This window comes from Marmota monax, unplaced genomic scaffold, assembly GCF_021218885.2.
Source record: "Marmota monax isolate L192 unplaced genomic scaffold, Marmota_monax_Labrador192_F-V1.1 WCK01_AAM20220418_F8-fsc00077, whole genome shotgun sequence".
NCBI classification, from domain to species: Eukaryota; Metazoa; Chordata; class Mammalia; order Rodentia; family Sciuridae; genus Marmota; species Marmota monax.
The window spans coordinates 1,881,257-1,896,665 of record NW_026694610.1 but is presented as its reverse complement, the minus strand read 5'-3'; the positions used below and the strand labels follow the sequence as shown (position 1 = coordinate 1,896,665).

Genomic DNA, 15,409 nt, shown 5'->3' with positions numbered 1-15,409 from the left:
CGTACGCAGTTTCTGGCTGACCAGCTGCGACTTGCAGCCAAACCTGCATCTTGCAGCCAAACCTCTACGACTCAGCGCTACAAATGCTCCCGCTGAATAGAGAAACAACTCGTCACCCCTCCGTGAACCTTTTGAGGTTAATACCAACCAAGCCTTCAAAGGCAGTGGCCACAGGGTTGAGACGGGGCTTGGGAGAGCCGGTCCGGACCCACCCGATGCATCAGACATCTGGCAAAGGGAAAGAACTGCCGCCATTTGCATGGGATATCACCATGGCAGAGAACAGAATGCAGTGGAGGAGATAACTTCATTGAAACCGGCAGCTGCAGGTGTGTAACCCCCTAGCCCTTCCTCTCCACACAGCGGGGAAACCTCAAGGGCCCCTCCCAGCTCTCCTGTGAGCACAATAGTCAGACCGAGGGAATCAGGAGCGGCGTGGGACCCGTGGTGCGGGACCCCGGATACCGCTCCCACCAGAGGTCTCTTGCACCAGCTCCCGGGGGCGTGGCTACCAGAGGGCAGGCAAAATACCCTGAGGGTTCTCAGCCCCATGCTCCACAACCTTAGGGTCTGAGGGAATGGCAAGCAGGGAGAATGTGCCCAGTCGTTTAAGAAAATAGGGCTCCCGGGAGCAGCAGACCTGGTGTGTAGACCTCCTGTAATCCCAGATACCTGGGAGGCTGAGGCAACAGGATCACAAGTTTGAGGCCAGTCTTGGCAACTTAGATCCTGTCTCAAATTTTTAAAAAATAAGAAAGGTTGAAGATGTACCTTACTGGTACTAGACTCAATCCCTAGTAATACAGACACACACACACACACACACACACACACACACACACACACAAATTTACATATAATTTCCACTGCTTTTAAGGACAACATTGGGGACATTTTATCTGATGTACTAAACATTGTTAGATATTTGCTTAGAAAATAATTTAAAAATTACCGATGGGCTGGGGATGTAGCTCAGTTAGTAGAGTGCTTGCTCGCATGTACAAGGCCCTGGGTTCAATCCCTAGCACACACACACAAAAAGATTATGGAGTACTCTAAACTAGAAAATATTCTATAAAAGATTAAAATAAGAAACTGAAAGAAAAAACATCTAGCCTGGGATTATAAAATTAAAAGCACAGGAAATTAGGCTACTGGGATTCAAAGTGATCCTAATAACTAAAAAGCTTAGGTTTTAATGCATTCATGTGGAAATAATGGAAAAAGAGCCAAATAGAACATTGAGAAAATACAGCCATTCACATTAAGAACTTGATGAATGAGTTGAACATCAGATTGGAAATAGCTAAAGAGAAATGTAGTAAACTGGAAGATCTGCAATGGAAAGAGGTATCGCAGAGAAAAAGGCAGTTCTTTTCTTTAAGTGTGGATAACTACAGACCTCATTAGATTAGTGTGGGGATTAAGTGAGATCATGTACATAAGGTGTTAACAAATTGGCAGAGTAAGCACTCTTTTTTCTTTTTTTTAATTTACGGCCACTCAACCACTAGAGCCACATACCCCCCCATCACAATTTTGTATTTTATTTGGAGACAGGGTCTCACTAAGTTGCTAAGTGCCTCACCTTTGCTGAAGCTAGCTTTGAAAATTGTTAACTACTACTATTTTTATTGTCCTACGGAGATCTGAAGGTCCCTGGACTTCTCTATGCCTTATTGTGCTCAGCTGTAGGACTGGGATAGCAGTACCCTGCCTATCTACCACAGTTCTTATGTACATTCTATTAGAGCCTGTATTTTGTAGGTGAGAAAAATGAGACTTGTATAAATGGAATTGCAACTCTGTCCATCGTTACCAAGTAAGCAGTGAATTAGGATTTCATACAAATAAACTTTCCAAAGCCTTATCTCTGAAACACATCCTCCTGTAACTATACCCTTCAACCTGAAATCTACATTTGAAATTTCTAAGTCTGATTTGTGATTACTTAAAATTTACTATTAAATTTAAGAACGTTCTATTCTTTATTCCTTACCTGTTGGGAAGGTAACTGGAGACTGCACAGCCTTTCTTAGTGCCTCTTTGGCTCCACCAGCTCTTTTCTCTATGGGGAAATTGGCAGCTCCTATAAAATCAGACACAATTTTTGTAGTTCCATAAGAATATATGATTTTTCACACATCATAGTCTTAAGTTCTTTGAGGATGGAAACCTTCTGGAAGTTCTGATTCTGTTCAACAAGCCTTGCTTATAGTAGGTGCCCGATCAATATTGGTTGATCCAGGGGCTGGGGATGTGGCTCAAGCGGTAGCGCGCTCGCCTGGCATGCGTGCGGCCCGTGTTTGATCCTCAGCACCACATACAAACAAAGATGTTGTGTCAACCGAAAACTAAAAAATAAATATTAAAATTCTCTCTCTGTCTCTCTCTCTCTCTCTCTCTCTCTCTCTAAAGAAAAAAAAAAATGTTTTAAAAAAAATATTGGTTGATCTGAACCAAGAAAGCAAAGTAAAGGTATGTCAAGTGTTGGGGTTGTGGCTCAGTGGTAGACACCTGCCTAGCATGTGTGAGGCACTGGATTCGATCCTCAGTACCACATAAAAATAAATAAATAAAGTTATTGTGTCTATCTACAACTAAAAAAAATCATATATACATATATATGTATATATATATGTATATATGAATGAGAGTTATTTTTTAAAAAAGTAAGACAAAGGAAGAGGGGAAACTAAACTTTGGGACTTGATATCCAAGAGCACAACTATGGTCATTTTTCAAAAGGCAAATGTGTTTCAATAACATCTCTAACAACTGGAAAATCCAGGAGCACAATAGCCTATTAGTAGTAAACACTCAGATAAAATGTCAAGTTAAGGGGCTGGGGTTGTGGCACAGTGGTAGAGTACTTGCCTAGCAAGTGCAAGGTCCTGGGTTCAATCCACAGAACAACATAAAAATAAATAAATAAAACAAAGGTATTGTGTCTAACCGGAACTAAAAAATAAATATTTAAATAAGTGTCAAGTTAAAATTTAGCAAGAGAATAATTAAGGTTTCTTAAACTCAAAGATTAATAGCAACCATTTGCCAAACATTACTTATAATCCTCAATGACTCTCAAGTAGGTTTCTTTCATTCATTCATTCATTCATAGATGGGGTTGGCCTTGAACTCCCGGACTCAAGTGATCCTCTTGCCCCAGTCTCCCACACACTGGAACTACAGGCATACAACATGGCATCAAATAACATAGGTTTGAAAACAATTTCTTTTTTCATGATTGAACCCAGAGGAGCTTTACCACTGAGCCATATCCTCAGCTTTTTTCATTTTTTATTTTAAGACAGGGTCTCGCTAAGTTGCCATGTCAAGTTGGTGAAAATGGCCTCAATATTTTGATCCTCCTGCCTCAGCCTCCCAAATTGCTGAGACTACAATTGGTGTGCACCATGATGCCTGGTTAAATGAGGTAGGTTCCAAAAAGAGCATCTGAGGATATAAAATAGGCAGCAGAACTGGGAAATGAATCTAGATCTTGATTCTAAAACCTAGAACTTCATTAAAGTGACAGTTAAGTTGGGATAATAGCTGGGCACATGGTAGTACTGTTGACACTGTATAAATGCTATGGTACCATCTATTAATATCTTTGAACATAATTTATTTACATTTAGCTATTTTTAGGTCAATCAAAGCTAAACAGCCATTTTTCATTTAGCCAATTATCCAAGTATTTCATTTGTTCCATGTAAGGGGTAGTACAAACAGGAGGAAGAGAGTGTTACTACACTCTAGCATGGTTCACAACATTTTATAAGAAACTACAGCGTAAGACTTATTGTATCTCTTCCAGAGGGGCATAAACATGTTATTAAGGATTCAGAGACAGAAAAATAACTATTTTAGCCACCATTTACCACTAATCTTCACAGCAAACATGCAAGTTAAATATTAGCTTCAATTCAGAAATGATAATGCAGAATTTAAACAGAATATATCAGATTGGAAGAACTAAACAAGAGTAAGGATGCTTTTAAGATACAGAAGTGAGACACTATGAGTGTGAAAGTATAAGGGAGAATTTCAAATAAGGAATGCGAGTTCAAAAGCATAGCAGGTGGCTGGAAAATTAACACAGATTATATGAGGAAAGGAGACAGGAACACTTGGAAGATGGCCTGAGGCCAGGAAGGGTCTATACATATCTCTGAGCTTGTAGCAGATCACCTCACCTGGTATATTCAGCAAGAGCAGGTGGACCAAAAATTGGCTGAGGCCACACTACACAGTCAAGAGTGCAAGGTGGGAGCTGAGGATATAGTCAGTTGGCAGAGTGCTTGCCTTGCATGAACAAGTCCCTGGGTTCAATCCCCAGCACCATCAAAAAAAAAATGCAAGGTAATAATGAAGAATTTTCATGGGGCAGATATGAGAGGAAGACACATTTCCATGTATTCCAAGACTTCCCTCAGATATTAAAAAATCATAGTAACTATAGAAAACATTCCACTGCTGTCGTGTATTTAAAAAAATAAAATCAATGACAGATAAAAAAAATTAATAATGATAAACAAAGGCTGGGATGTATAAAAAAAAAAAAAGAAGTGTCTGTTTCAGGACTAAGGTTGTGGCTCAGCGGTAGAGCGCTCGACTAGCTCATGCAAGGCCCTGGGTTCAATCCACAGCACCACATAAAAATAAATAAATAAAATGAATGTATTGTGTCCAACTACAACTACAAAATAAATATTTTAAAAAAGTGTCTGTCATTCATTTCCTCATTTATTAATTGGCGTGTGTGTGTTTGTGTGTGTGAACTTCTTTGAGTTCTTTACATATTGTGGATATTAATCCTGTGTCAAAAGAATAGCTAGCAAAGATTTTTCTCCCATCCTGTGGGTTCTCTCTTCACATTCTTGTTTCCTTTGCTATGCAGAAGCTTTTTAATTTGATGTCTTCCCATTTAATAACTCTTGGTATTATTTCCTTTAGGAATCCTATTGAGAAAGTCATTGCCTGTGCCTACATGTTGGAATGTTGACCTTATGTTTCTTCAAGGATTTTTGTGATTGATTTTTGTGTGAAGAAGATCATTGGTATTTTGATTCGGATTATACTGAATCTGTACATTGTTTTTGGAAGTATAGCCATTTTAACAATGTTAATTCTGCCTATCCATGAATATGGGAGGTCTTTTCATCATTTTTTGTCTTCCTCATTTTCATTCTTCAATGTTCTATAGTTTTTATTGCCCAGACCTTTCACCTCCTTGTGAAAGGAGATTTATTCTTCAGTATTTTTTTCTTTTTCTTTTTTGAATGGTTTTATTTTCCTGATTTCTTTCTCAGCAGATTAATTATCGGTATAATGAAAATCTAATGATTTTTGGGTCTTTTCACATTTTTTATTGATGGGGGAAAGCTATTGATTTTTGTATGCTGATTTTCTAATCTGCTACTTTACTAAATTTGTTTATTAACTCTAATAGTCTACTAATGGGGCTTTTTGGAACTTCTAAATACACAATCATATCATGTGCAAACAGTGATAATTTGACTTCTTCCTTTCCTATTTTTAATCCCTTATTTCCTTCTCTTGCCTACTGCTCTGGCTAGAACTTCTACTACTATATTAAATAAGAGTGGTGGGAGTAGACATCCACACATCCTTGTCTTATTCTGGATTTTAAAGGAAATGCTTTCAGTTTTTCCCCATTCACTCTGATGTTGGCTTTGGACTTGTTATATATAGCCTTGATGATATTGAAGTAGATTCCTTCTATCTCCACTTTCTTCAGTGTTTTTATCGTGAATGCATGCTGAATTTTGTCAAAAGCTTCCTCTGCATCTACTGAGATGACTAAGTCCTTAATTCTATTTTGTGATGAATTACATTTATTGATTTGTGTATGTTAAACCATGCTTACATCCCTGGAAAGGAACCAACTTGGCAATGTTGAATACAATTTGCTAATATTTTATTAAGATTTTTGCATCTAGGGGCTGTGGCTCTGATTCAGTGGTAGAGCGCTTGCCTAAAATGTGTGAGGCACTGGGTTCAATTCTCAGCACCATATATAAATAAATGAATAAAATAAAGGTCCATCAACAACTAAACAAATATTTTTTAAAAAGATTTTTGTGTGTATGTTCATCAGGGATATCAGTTTATAGTTTCCTTTCCTCGATGTGTTCTTATTGGTTTGAGTATGAGTTTGACACTGGCTTCATATAATGAATTTGGAACTGTGCCATCCCTTTCTATTTCATGAAATAATTTGAGAAGCACTGCCTATCCATGAATATGGGAGGTCTTTTCATCATCTTGATGTTAGTTTTTTTTTTAATATTTATTTTTTAGTTGTAGCTGGACACAACACCTTCATTTTATTTATTTATTTTTATTTAGTGCTGAGGATCAAACCCAGGGCTTCGCTCGCACATGCTAGGCGAGCGCTCTACCGTTGAGCCATAACCCAAGCCCTTGATGTTAGTTTTTATTTAATTGTCTGGTAGAATTCAGCTGAGAGTACATCTGGTCCTGGGTTTCTCTTTGTTGAAAGGCTTTTTATTACTGCTTCTATCACATTGCTAATTACTGGTTGGTTTAGATTTTCTATGTTCTCTTGATTCAATTTTGGCAGGTCTCGTGTGTAGAAACGTATTAAGTCTTTCAATTTATTGGAGTATAAATTTTCAAAGTATTCCCTTAGTGATCTTTGGATATCTGTGATGTCTGGTGATTTCTACTTTTTAATTTCTAATTTTATTAATTTGGGTCTTCTTTTTCTTTTGGTTATTTTGGCTAAGGGCTTATCAATCTTGTTTATCTCTTCAAAGAACCAACTCTCCATTTCATTGATCCTTTGAATGTTTTTATTGTTAATTTCACTGATTTTTACTTTGATCTTAATTATTTCCTTCTTTCTACTGTCTTTGGAATTGGTTTGTTCTTTTTCACGAACCTTAAGATATATCACTCGGTTATTTATGATCTTTCTGATTTTCCTATGTAGCCACTCATATTTGTAAACTGATTTCTTAGAACTGCCTTCATAGTGTCCAGAGGTTCTGGTATATTGCATAACTATTATTACTTCATTATAAGAACTGTTATATATGTGTAATAAGAATTGTAATGCATTCCACTGCTGTCATGTATTTAAAAAAAATAAAACCAATAAAAGATTAAAAAAAAGAATTTTTAAATTTCCTCCCTGGTATGAAATAAAATTAAAAAACAGAGGTGGGATGGGGATGTGGCTCAAGCGGTGTCACGCTCGCCTGGCATGCGTGCGGCCCGGGTTTGATCCTCAGCACCACATACAAACAAAGATATTGTGTCCGCCGAAAAACTAAAAAAATAAATTCTCTTTCTCTCTCTCTTTAAATAAAAAACAAAAAACAGAGGGACAGTGTTTTCTATCTTGAAATTTTAGTTTAAAACGAACAGTGTGTTTTCTTACTATAATTCAATCAAAAGCAAGAGAACAGGCACAGTAGAACATACCTTTAATTCAACTCACTCAAGAGCCTGAGGCAAGAGGATCACAAATTTGAGGCCTGCCTCAGCAACTTAATGAGACCTTGTCTCAAAATAAAAAGGGGTAGGGATGTAGCTCAGTAGCAAAGACCCCCCGTTTAATCCCAACTTACCCTCCTCCAAAAAAAAGCAGGAGTTGGAGATCCAACATGGCAGCGGGCGCGGAGAGATCAAGTCTCTGACCTCTTCAGCTGCGCGGGCATAGGGAGTCGTAAACCGTCTAAATGCTGTTTGCTCAGGATCACTAGGCAATGCTGAGCTGACGTGGATCTGGGGCGAACAGTCTGGGCCTCTCAGAACACACACCGAGCCCGGATTGGCTGAATTCAAGCTCCCGTTCGCCTGCTTCTTGCAGACAAACTGCTATGACTCAGCACTAAACGATCCCGCTGAAACAACTGGTCGGCCCTTCTGAAACTACGGAGGTTAATACCAACCGAGCCTTCATAGGCAGTGGCCACAGGATTGAAACGGGGCTTGGGAGAGCCAGTCAGGACCCACCCGTTGCATTGGTCACCTGGCAAAGGGAAACGAACTTTCGCCATTTGCATGGGATACCACCATGGCAGAGAACTGACGTCACCAGAATGCGGCGGAGGAGATAACTTCATTGAAACCAGCGGTGACAGGTGTGTAACCCCCTAGCCTTCCTTCTCCACACAACAGGGAAACCTTAAGGGCCCCTCCCAGCTCTCCCGTGAGCGCGATAGCCAAACCGAGGGAATCAGGAGTGGCGTGGAACTCCCGGCTACCGCTCCCACCAGTGCTGACAACTGAGGTCTCTCACACCAGCTACCGGGGGCGTGGCTACCGGAGGGCTAGCAAAATTCGCTGAGTGTTCTCAGCCCCAAGCTCTACAAACTTAGGGTCTGAGGGAATGGCAAACAGGGAGAGTGTGCCCAGTCGTTCATGAAAACAGGGCTCCCGGGAGCAGCAGACCTGGCGTGTAGCCAGTATTGTGGTGAGCGTCACCGGTGAGCGGGGCCTGGCTTGAGGAAAAGTGGGGAAGTGGCTAGACACAAGAGAAGGCCCTAGGCACTCAGGATTGGAGACCCGCCCAGTCTGGGAGGAGGAGCTGCGGCACAGTGATTGGTTCCCGCGTATTGAGAGGAGAAGCTTGGCCCGGTAGGCACAGCTCCACCTACTGGAAGAGAAGTTAATCAAACTTTAAGACTGCATTTATTAATTTTTTTTTTAAATTTGGGGTTTTTTTTCATTTTCATTTTTTTTGTTGTTTTAAAAATATTTTTTTAAATTTTTTAAATTTTTTTAATTTTTATTATTATTTTTTAAATTTAAATTTTTATTTTTTTATTATTTTTTTTAAATTTTTTTTCTTTTGTAATTTTCTAATTTTTTTTGTCTTTTCATTTCTTTTCAATTTTCTTATTCCCCCTTCCTTGAATTCTACCTACTTACTCTCATTCCCTTTAGTGACTTCTTCCCTTCCCTCCTAATACCTTTCCTCCCAAGCATCAAATAAATTTATAGGAGTAAACAGTAACTCAGCAGTCAAACAGAACAAGAAGTAACATGAGCAGCATGAAAAAGCAAGGAAGAAAAGGACTACAAACAATGCAGGGCAGCCTAACTATTCAGGAGGACCTAGAGTCATCAGAAAACTGGTCAAATAAAGAACTCAAGGAATACCTTAGACAGATGGAATGTAACCTCAAAGAGGATATGAGATAGCAAATTCAAACAGTGAAAGAACACACTGAAAATGAATTACATAAACAGATAAAAGAAGAACTTAAGCATCTTTATCAGAAGATAGAGATTATAAAAAAAATCAAACAATAATTCTAGAAATGAAGGAAACTATAAACCAAATTAAAAATTCAATTGAGAGTATCACTAATAGAGTGGAGCAAGTAGAAGTCAGAACGTCAGATAATGAAGACAAAATATATCATCTTGAAAAGAGTCTAGCCAACTCAGAAAGGCTGGTAAATAATCACGAGAAAAACATCCAAGAGATATGGGATAACATAAAAAAAAACAAACCTACGAGTCATCGGGATAGAGGAAGGTATAGAGATTCAAACCAAGGGAATGAGTAACCTGCTGAATGAAATAATTACAGAAAACTTTCCAGAAATAAAAAAGGAAACAGATATACAAATTGTAAATGCATACAGGACACCGAACATACAAAATCACAGTAGACCAACGCCAAGACACATTATTATGAAGATATCCAATATACAGAACAAAGAGAAAATATTAAAAGCTACAAGAGAAAGGATGCAGATTACATTCAGGGATAAACCAATAAGGTTAACAACGGATTTTTCATCACAGACGCTGAAAGCGAGAAGATCCTGGAACAACGTATTTCAAAAACTGAAAGACAATGGATGCCAACCAAGAATTCTGTATCCAGCAAAATTAAGCTTCAGGTACAACAACGAAATAAAAATCTTTCATGATAAAAAAAAGTTAAAAGAATTTGCAGCCAGAAAACCAGCATTGCAAAGCATCTTGAGCAAAACACTACACGAGGAAGAAATGAAAAACAATACCAAAACCATCAGTGGGAAGTGCCTCAGTAAAGACAGAGGGCGGGGGGAAAGCTAATCATGGAGAAACAAACTAAATTAAAAAAAAAAAAAAGATAAATATTCAAACATGGCTGGAAGTACAAACCATATATCAATAGTAACTCTAAACGTTAATGGTTTAAACTCTCCAATAAAGCAACATAGGCTGGTAACATGGATTAAAAAAACAAATCCAACAATATGCTGCCTCCAGGAGACACATCTGATTGGAAAAGACATACACAGGCTGAAGGTGAAAGGTTGGGAAAAAATACACCACGCACACGGTCCTTGTAAGCAAGCAGGGGTGGCCATCCTCATTTCGAATAAAATCGACTTCAAGGCTAAGTTAATCAAAAGGGATAAGGAAGGACATTATATACTGTTAAAAGGAACCATTCACCAACAAGACAAAACAGTTATCAAAATTTATGCACCAAATAATGGTGCTGCGACGTTCATAAAACAAATTCTCCTCAAGTACAAGAATCCAATAGACCACAACACAATAATTATGGGTGACTTCAACACACCTCTCTCACCATTGGACAGATCCTCCAAACAAAAGTTGAATAAAGAAACTATAGAACTCAATATCACAATCAATAACTTAGACTTAACTGACATATATAGAATATATCAACCATCATCAAGTGGATATACTTTTTTCTCAGCAGCACATGGATCCTTCTCAAAAATACACCATATATTATGCCATAGGGCAACCCTCAGTAATTTTAAGGGGTGGAGATAATACCATGCACTTTATCTGATCATAATGGAATGAAACTGGAAATCAGTGATAAAAGAAGGAAGGAAAAATCCTACATCACATGGAAAATGAACAATATGTTACTGAATGATCAATGGGTTACAGAAGACATAAAGGAGGCAATCAAAAAATTCTTAGAGATAAATGAAAATACAGAGACAACATATCGGAATCTATGGGACACAATGAAAGCAGTTTTAAGAGGGAAATTCATCGCCTGGAGGTCATTCCTCAAAAAAAGAAAAAAACCAACAAATAAATGAGCTCACACTTCATCTCAAAGCCCTAGAAAAGGAAGAGCAAAACAACAGCAAATGTAGCAGAAGGCAAGAAATAATTAAAATCAGAGAGGAAATCAACGAAATTGAAACAAAAGAAACTATTGAAAAAATTGACAAAACTTAAAAGTTGGTTCTTCGAAAAAATAAATAAGACCCTTAGCCATGCTAACAAAGAGAAGAAGAGAGAGAACTCAAATTACTAACATACGGGATGAAAAAGGCAATATCACAACAGATGTTACAGAAATGCAGAAGACAATTAGAAATTATTTTGAAAACCTATATTCCAATAAAATAGAAGATAGTGAAGACATCAATAAATTTCTTAAGTCATATGATTTGCCCAGACTGAGTCAGGAGGATACACACAATTTGAACAGACCAATATCAATGGATGAAATAGAAGAAGCAATCAAAAGAGTACCAACCAAGAAAAGCCCAGGACCGGATGGGTATACAGCGGAGTTTTACAAAACCTTTAAGGAAGAATTAATACCAATACTTTTCAAGTTATTTCAGGAAATAGAAAAAGAGGGAGCTCTTCCAAATTCATTCTATGAGGCCAACATCACCCTGATTCCGAAACCAGACAAAGACACCTCAAAGAAAGAAAACTATAGACCAATATCTCTAATGAACCTAGATGCAAAAATCCTCAATAAAATTCTGGTGAATCGGATACAAAAACACATCAAAAAAATTGTGCACCATGATTAAGTAGGATTCATCCCTGGGATGCAAGGCTTGTTCAATATACAGAAATCAATAAATGTTATTCACCACATCAATAGACTTAAAGATAAGAACCATATGATCATCTCGATAGATGCAGAAAAAGCATCCAACAAAGTACAGCATCCCTTTATGTTCAAAACATTAGAAAAACTAGGGATAACAGGAACTTACCTCAACATTGTAAAAGCTATCTATGCTAAGCCTCAGGCTAGCATCATTCTGAATGGAGAAAAATTGAAGGCATTCCCTCTAAAATCTGGAACAAGACAAGGATGCCCTCTATCACCACTTCTATTCAATATAGTCCTCGAAACACTGGCCAGAGCAATTAGACAGACGAAAGAAATTAAAGGCATAAAAATAGGAAAAGAAGAACTTAAATTATCACTATTTGTGGATGACATGATCTTATACCTAGCAGACCCAAAAGGGTCTACAAAGAAACTACTAGAACTAATAAATGAATTCAGCAAAGTGGCAGGATATAAAATCAACACGCATAAATCAAAGGCATTTCTGTATATCAGCGACAAAACTTCTGAAACGGAAATGAGGGAAAACACTCCATTCATTATATCCTCAAAAAAAAATAAAATACTTGGGAATCAACCTAATAAAAGAGGTGAAAGATTTATACAATGAAAACTACAGAACACTAAAGAGAGAAGTAGAAGAAGATCTTAGAAGATGGAAAAATATACCCTGTTCATGGATAGGCAGAACTAACATCATCAAAATGGCGATTTTACCAAAAGTTCTCTATAGGTTTAATGCAATGCCAATCAAAATCCCAACGGCATTTCTTGTAGAAACAGATAAAGCAATCATGAAATTAATTTGGAAAAATAAAAGATCGAGAATAGCAAAAGCAATTCTAAGCAGGAAGTGTTCTATAGCGATGCCAGATTTCAAACTATACTACAGAGCAATAGTAACAAAAACAGCATGGTACTGGTACCAAAACAGGTGGGTGGACCAATGGTACAGAATAGAGGACACAGAAACCAGCCCACAAAACTACAACTATCTTATATTTGATAAAGGGGCTAAAAGCATGCAATGGAGGAAGGATAGCATCTTCAACAAATGGTGTTGGGAAAACTGGAAATCCATATGCAACAAAATGAAACTGAATCTCCTCCTCTAGCCATGCACAAAAGTTAACTCAAAATGGATCAAGGAGCTTGATATCAAATCAGAGACACGCCGTCTGATAGAAGAAAAAGTTGGCTCCGATCTACATATTGTGGGGTCGGGCTCCAAATTCCTTAATAGGACACCCATAGCACAAGAGTTAATAACAAGAATCAACAAATGGGACTTACTTAAACTAAAAAGTTTTTTCTCAGCAAGAGAAACAATAAGAGAGGTAAATAGGGAGCCTACATCATGGGAACAAATTTTTACTCCTCACACTTCAGATAGAGCCCTAATATCCAGAGTATACAAAGAACTCAAAAAACTAGACAATAAGTTAACAAATAACCCAATCAAAAAATGGGCCAAGGACCTGAACAGACACTTCTCAGAGGAGGACATACAATCAATCAACAAGTTCATGAAAAAATGCTCACCATCTCTAGCAGTCAGAGAAATGCAAATCAAAACCACCCTAAGATACCATCTCACTCCAGTAAGATTGGCAGCCATTCTGAAGTCAAACAACAAGTGCTGGCGAGGATGTGGGGAAAAGGGTACACTTGTACATTGCTGGTGGGACTGCAAATTGGTGCGGCCAATTTGGAAAGCAGTATGGAGATTCCTGGGAAAGCTGGGAATGGAACCACCATTTGACCCAGCTATTGCCCTTCTCGGACTATTCCCTGAAGACCTTAAAAGAGCGTACTACAGGGATACTGCCACATCGATGTTCACAGCGGCACAATTCACAATAGCTAGACTGTGGAACCAACCCAGATGCCCTTCAATAGATGAATGGATAAAAAAAATGTGGCATTTATACACCATGGAGTATTACGCAGCACTAAAAAATGACAAAATCATGGAATTTGCAGGGAAATGGATGGCGCTAGAGCAGATTATGCTAAGTGAAGCTAGCCAATCCCTAAAAAACAAATGCCAAATGTCTTCTTTGATATAATGAGAGCAACTAAGAACAGAGCAGGGAGGAAGAGCAGGAGGAAAAGATTAACATTAAACAGAGACATTAGGTGGGAGGGAAAAGGAGAGAAAAGGGATATTGCATGGAAATGGAAGGAGACTCTCATTGTTATGCAAAATTACATATAAGAGGTTGTGAGGGGAATGGGAAAATAAACAAGGGAGAGTAATGAATTACAGTAGATGGGGTAGAGAGAGAAGATGGGAGGGGAGGGGAGGGGGGATAGTAGAGGATAGGAAAGGTAGCAGAATACAACAGTCACTAATATGGCATTATGTAAAAATGTGGATGTGTAACCGATGTGATTCTGCAATCTGTATTTGGGGTAAAATGGGAGTTCATAACCCACTTGAATCTAATGTATGAAATATGATATGTCAAGAGCTTTGTAATGTTTTGAACAACCAATTAAAAAATAAATAAATAAATAAAAAATAAATAAAGATAAAAAAAAAGCAGGATTTAACCAAAGATTTTTATCAAAAGGATTAGAATTTGTGGTATTTCAATTTTCTGAGAGGAGGCAGCATATAGAGAAGTAGTTTCTAAGTGTATAAACCCTACACCCAGTTTGGGATTAAATACTGGCTCTACTACTTCCTAGCTTGTTATTTAAGCTTCCTCTACCTTGGTTTTCTCATCTTTAAAATGGGAACATAATAGTACCTATGTCACAGAGTTGTAATTAGAGCATAAAAAGAACCTGGAATATAATTTAGTTATTAAACATTTTCAGTTGTATACATTTGTACCATATGTTAACTATCAGCATATCCTTTTAATATGTAATCATTCTACAAATAAGTATGTTTTACTTTAGGAATCAAAACCCAATTCAAATATGGGAAAATTAACTAAGAAAAGGTTAGCAATGAATAACAGGTATATCTTCAAATATGGGAAAAGATGCCCAAAGGTAAAAATATATTATTTCAATGTGAGCTTCTTTTCATTCCTCTTCTAAGACATGGCCACTCTATAACTACCAAAGCTTGAGTTGAACAAATGTCTACTTTAGTCAGAAATACAAATAAAAAAGACTCCCAAATAAACTACCTCTAATCCACTGACTGTTCAAATTATATTATGAAAAGACCACTAGTTAAAAAAGATTTATAGGGCCTTCTCATTTCAAAGCAATAGAACAAAATCCTGAGGGTACAGCTAAGTCTTTATCTATCCCTTGCATGCTGTTGATATCAGCATTCTTTGTTACTAAGATTTATAGCTTTTACTGATGAAAACACAACTGTGGAAATAAGAAGGAAAAATAGGTCCAAATTACACAAAATTAAAAAAGCTTTAAGTCTTACCACATCGCCAATGTGAATCTTGAGATGGTTCAAGTGTTTGCCCTTTATGGGTATGACTTGATTTTGAAATACATTTGACTTTTCCAGGTTGATTTATCAGAAAATTATGCCCATGGTGATACTCTCTACAACAG

At 37.6% G+C, this 15,409-nt stretch overlaps 1 protein-coding gene across 19 annotated transcripts in view; it reads right to left on the bottom strand.

Annotated features, from left to right (window-relative positions):
- Cplane1 (ciliogenesis and planar polarity effector complex subunit 1) overlaps positions 1-15,409 on the bottom strand; it is a 136,127-nt gene that overhangs the window by 4,777 nt on the left and 115,941 nt on the right. For 17 of the 19 annotated variants that reach the window (XM_046422244.2, XM_046422247.2, XM_058572059.1 and 14 more), the window contains 2 exons: positions 15,276-15,400; positions 2,000-2,089 (listed from right to left, as the gene is read on the bottom strand). In XM_046422244.2, coding sequence (XP_046278200.1) covers positions 2,000-2,089; positions 15,276-15,400 — 215 coding nt within the window. The remainder of the gene's footprint in view (positions 1-1,999; positions 2,090-15,275; positions 15,401-15,409) is intronic. The other 2 variants (XR_009224697.1, XM_058572070.1) reach the window with 1 other exon arrangement.